This window comes from Crassostrea angulata, chromosome 7 (genome assembly GCF_025612915.1).
Source record: "Crassostrea angulata isolate pt1a10 chromosome 7, ASM2561291v2, whole genome shotgun sequence".
Taxonomy (NCBI): Eukaryota; Metazoa; Mollusca; class Bivalvia; order Ostreida; family Ostreidae; genus Magallana; species Magallana angulata.
This window is the reverse complement of record NC_069117.1, coordinates 42,196,723-42,202,070: the sequence shown is the minus strand read 5'-3', so window position 1 is coordinate 42,202,070 and position 5,348 is coordinate 42,196,723. Positions and strand designations below refer to the sequence as shown.

The window sequence follows — 5,348 nt, the reverse complement described above, 5'->3', positions numbered from 1 at the left end:
GGGAAATACTGGGAAATAAAGTACAACTACATATTATATAGTACTTCATACTTAGACATTAGTCTTAATCAAATCTGTAGGGATGTAGACAATAGTACACCTTGTCAGCTTTTTGACATTTTATAGATGTTCTTTGATTTTAACAAGTTTTGACTGCCCAGTAATGCATTGGTTATCTTCTTATGAATACTCCAAACATGGTTCATTCATTGACAACATTGTTATTTTGTTTTTAAGAATAGTCAGGTATAGGTGAATCTATACAGTTATCATAAACATGATATCAAAAGTTCCATTTTCTGGTTATTTGGTGAATGTGAAAATGGTGCAAGAAAATTGTGAAAAATAAAGTGTGACTGTGTCACTACCTCAGTACCCAGATAGCATGCATATGTTGGGACAACGTTGGCCCAATGTAACACACTTTGTTGGCCCAACGTTGGCAAGATAACATTGGCGCAATGTATAAGTGCACTGTGGCCCTTTGTTGGCCCATCATGTTGGGCCTACGTTGGTCCAACATGTTAGACCAACGAAGGGCCGATGAGCAAATTTACATTGGCCCAACGTAGCCCGCCAACATTGGTCCAACTTAGTTAACAACTGAGGGTCAACGTTGGCCCAACGTAAATATTACGAGGAAAATTACATTGGCCCAACGTCCTCTGTCAACGTTGGTCCATCCTAGTAAACAGGTGAGGGCTAACGTAGTGACAACGATCAAACTTCCAATGGCTAAACGTAGCATGTCGGCACTTATTCAATGTAATCCCAATTTAAATTCAACACTCATGTCCCAATTAATTCCTGTTGCTTTTTGGCTATTAAGATGCAGGAGTTCAAATATTCTATGCAACGAAAACATTGTATACAGATTTTATTCTTTCTTAGTAAAAATTTACAATACATTTAAACACTTTTTAGAATTAAAAAGAATCGCTAGCATATTTCTTTGTCTATGTAAATTCCTTAGTAACAATCGAACTGTAGGGTCTGATCACTGTCCGGGTCACTGGCTTCAGTGGCTTGGGTTACCTCCTTGCTTTTTTTCTTTCTTCCCTTTTTTCCCTTCACCTTCACGGTCTTTGAAAAACGGAACCTGTCCTAATTCCCTATCTCTACATCTGTTGCAGAGGCACACAGTCTGTTTTTTTCTTACTGCGGCTGAAAATGTATTTTAGTTGTTATTTTTATTGTGCAATATGAATCAACGTAATCTGTTATACTGTAAAGGAATGTATAATATGATTATGAATACTTCTATATTGTTTTAATTTAACTCACTGACAATTCAAACATTATATAATTAATATAAAGAAACATTGCACAAGCATTCGATTTCTTGAAAGAAAATCATTACTTACATAAGTTAATATAATAATTTATCATGTACTTACTTTTTGTAGCATATATATCCCAAATCTTCTAATGTATAATTTGTACAGTAGAAAAAGCACTATTTACTATAGGTGTACACGCACAACAACGGTTGCAATATATTTGAAATAAAAAGTGGCAGTTTTGACCATCCTGGTTATATCAGATGACCGATCTCCAAGGAAACTGGCCAGACCCATGCTGTGAGAAGCACTGACCCAGATACTTGGGCAGTAAAGGAGCTCCGTCTGCCTCTTAATTTCGACACTTTAAGATTCGTTATGCAATAGGCGCTCCAGCTACACATGTACATACAGCTCATCAGATTTATATAAACAATAAACATCCCTCAACAGAGCAACAATGGCCAATATCTATGACCCAACAGTTTTAAATAACTAAGCCCAATACAATTTACAATCCTCCACTAAATTTCTCTAAAAATAAAAAAATTCATTGTCGGGTTTAAAATCTAACAACGAACCAACGTTGGGCCAATGTTTGACAGTTTAAAACTTTTTATATCAATAACATATATTAACTATTTTTCATCCCAAATTACTGAGATCTATATGCATACAATGTATCATATGTTTTGTATTCCAAAGTAAGAGAAATAGATTAAACTCAACTAGTTATACATACAAACTTTTTAATCAACATTTTCATGTGTTCAAACATAATTAAGACACTATAAATTCCTTATAATTGCAATCAAAATTAACAGAGCAAATCACTTATTTACCAACCTATACCTTAAATTTTTGTGGTTGTGTTTATGTTATCTGTTTGTTTGTTTTAACTCTGTCATAATTCGTAGCATGTAAAAATAATGACCCAATGTTGGCCCAACTGCGCATTACCAACAATTAAATGAGATCACATGTTTTACCTACGTTGGCCCACCCATGGCCCAACAATGTTACGCCAACAAACACTTAGTTGGAATTCATAGCATATTTAGATGTTGGCCCAACGTTGGGCCAACTGCGCATCACCAACAAATATAGATCATATGTTTTACTTTTGTTGGCCCAATGTTGGCTCAACATTGTTACACCAGCAAACACTTAGTCGAAATTCATGGCATGGTAAGATGTTGGCCCAACGTTGGGCCAACTGTGCATTACCAACAAATAGAGATCACATGTTTTACTTATGTTGGCCCAACGTTGGCCCGACGTTTTCATGCCAACAAAGCAATCAATGTGCTATGAAAGATGTGTTATAATGTTGGCCCAACGTTGGGCCAACATTGTGTGCCCAACGCCAACCATCGACCATCGGTACAACCAATTACCAACGTTGGCCCAACGTAGTCATGCTATCTGGGTATGCAACACACCTAAGAAGAAGCCACTCATAGTATATATCTCCCCTAAACTTCACAAAGTGAAAAGCCATACTTCGTATGGTGTATGACTGACAGCAATGGCACCATCAAATCAGATGGATGTGAATGTACAGCGTAAGTTTCTATTATCATAGTTTTCTAATTTTTATGATCAATCAGCTTTTATAAAAATTAGGTTTTATTCTTTCAAACTTGCATTGTTTATCAGTATATATTCCTGGTACATTATGTATGTTTATTTATTCAGTAATCACTTTGGGAAGGGCCCTCAAGGGGTATTTACACATTTCAAATGTAGGGCTTACAATGTTTACATATAATGGGCTATTACATCGTCGGAACCCACGGGTTTTCTATCCGTTTCATATATATTCAAGCTGTGATTTATCAATGATTCAATTTTTAATCTGAAAAATTGTATTACTCTATGAATTAAAATTACATTTATATGATATATAAATATTTAATTACTATTAGTAAGATATGTTATGCACTGGGAATCATTTAATGAGACTGAACTGACCATGGGTAATCACTTAGGTAAAAACCATGCAGCCCTGTATATCAATCTGGTCTCATATATATTAATTCTTAAATTTTAAGGTTACCCCGCTCTCTGTTTTAGGGATGACGGTGGTTGTAAACACGTGGTAGCTCTCCTGTTTAGCTTAGTTGAGTGGAGTGAGAGGCATACCGACAGGAACACAGCAACATGTACAGATGTCCAGTGTTTGTGGGACAAGCCGAGAAGAGAGTCAAAGCCCAAAAAACTTGATGATATTAGTAAATCTGACATTAATAGGGTCTATCCTTACACACATATCTATCATCCTATTCATGAGGAAAATGTTACAGATGATGATTTTGAAATGGACATTTTTGAGCTTGTTAAGAATTATGATACACAAATCATAGAAGTTTTAGACAAAGATTGTACAAATAATAATAATGTTAATGAACCTCAACCTGTACCATTACTTGCTTTATCATATAGACAAAGTAAATGTAGTATGCCATTTGTCAAATTTATGCAAGAAAGTATAGATAAGTCAGCTTGTATGGAGATTGACACTTTAACTGAGGGTCAGAGTGAAAATGTGAACTGGTTTAAGTATAGAGTAGGCAGAGTTACTGCATCAATTGTGCATGATGTTGTTAAATATAAAGGAGACAATGTCTACAACTCTATTGTTAAAAAGATTTTAACTGAAAAGTTAGATGTCTCAAGTCCTGCAATTTTATATGGGAGAGAAAGAGAGTCATTAGCACGAGAATTGTATGATACTCAATGTAAAACTGATCACTGTAAACACAATGTAAAAATTCCAGGTCTTTTGGTAAATCCAAAATATCCATAATATATTGCTGCAAGTCCCGATGGTGTTGTTACTTGTGATTGTTGTCGGAAAACTTTATTAGAAATCAAATGTCCATATAAATACAGATATTGCACTGTAGATCAAATTTGTAGAGAAAATTATCACATTTTTCTAGATTCAAATAATGAAATGAGGCTTAAGCACACCTCTCCATGGTATTATCAGATTCAGTGTCAGTTAGCTGTTGCAGATTTATTGTATTGTGATTTTGTGATGTACTTAGAGGGTGTAGCAGCTTGTAAACACAAAATTCATGTTGAAAGGATTGAGTTCAATGCACAGTTCTGGGCAGAATGTTTGAAAAGTATTAATTCATTTTATGAAAAATTTGTTGTCCCAAGACTGTTGTCTGAATAAATATTTACACAAAATGATACTGCACATTTTCTTGATTCAGCTACAATGTTCTGTGAATCAATATTAGAGCATGTACGTAAACTGTTATGTAAATCATTTTATGCATGTACTGTACATGCATAAAATGTACAGTACATGCAAGTATCGTAATAAGCATGTATTTTTCAGTTTTTCCTAATGCTTCCTTTTTATGATTTCATCATCTCCATGATTCAAAATTGTTAAAAAGAATACTAAATTCTCTTGTTTGAATCTTTATTAATGTACCGTATTTTCCCGACGACTCGTCGATGCGGACGACTCGTCGAATTGCCCATTTTTAGCCAAAATTTTAACAAAATCCTACAATACGTCGTTCTCAGACCATACGTCGATCTTATCACTTCAAAATGGCCTATAAAACTGCAGTAACATTATCAGTGTATGATGCCACGATGTCACCGATATTGCTACCAATTATTATTAATGATTAACATTTAAACAATTACGCTTTATACTTATGCATCAAATTTTCAAATACCGGCAACTTCTACAAAGTCGCTTGCATTTTAAACAATTCCCGATATCGTGTGTTATGCAAAACTAAACTTACTTTGTCAGAAATATTTTATTCCCAAGCATTAAAATAAGTATCCACTCTGACTATCGCCAGTGTATTCGCCATTACGTAACCAGCCACCTGTTGACTCGGCGCGTGGTCAATGTTTGTTTAACAATTTCCGGTGTCATAGGCATGCACCTGTCTCGTGTCGGACTTCAAAGGGGGATCTCAAGTGCAGAAAGCTTAGCAATTACTATGATTTGATGAAATTTGTTTACTTTGTATCCAGTAATACAGTTATACACGCTATTGTTTTACATAGACACTGTTAGAAATAGAT

General features: G+C 34.9%; 1 protein-coding gene across 1 annotated transcript; it reads left to right on the top strand.

The window, feature by feature from the left end:
- Window positions 1-2,763: 2,763 nt before the first annotated feature.
- Window positions 2,764-4,736, top strand: LOC128192827 (uncharacterized). Its single transcript, XM_052865812.1, has 2 exons — window positions 2,764-2,845; window positions 3,357-4,736. The coding sequence occupies exons 1-2, from the start codon at window positions 2,796-2,798 to the stop codon at window positions 4,087-4,089; spliced, it is 783 nt and encodes a 260-aa protein (XP_052721772.1). The 5' UTR covers window positions 2,764-2,795; the 3' UTR covers window positions 4,090-4,736.
- Window positions 4,737-5,348: the final 612 nt, after the last annotated feature.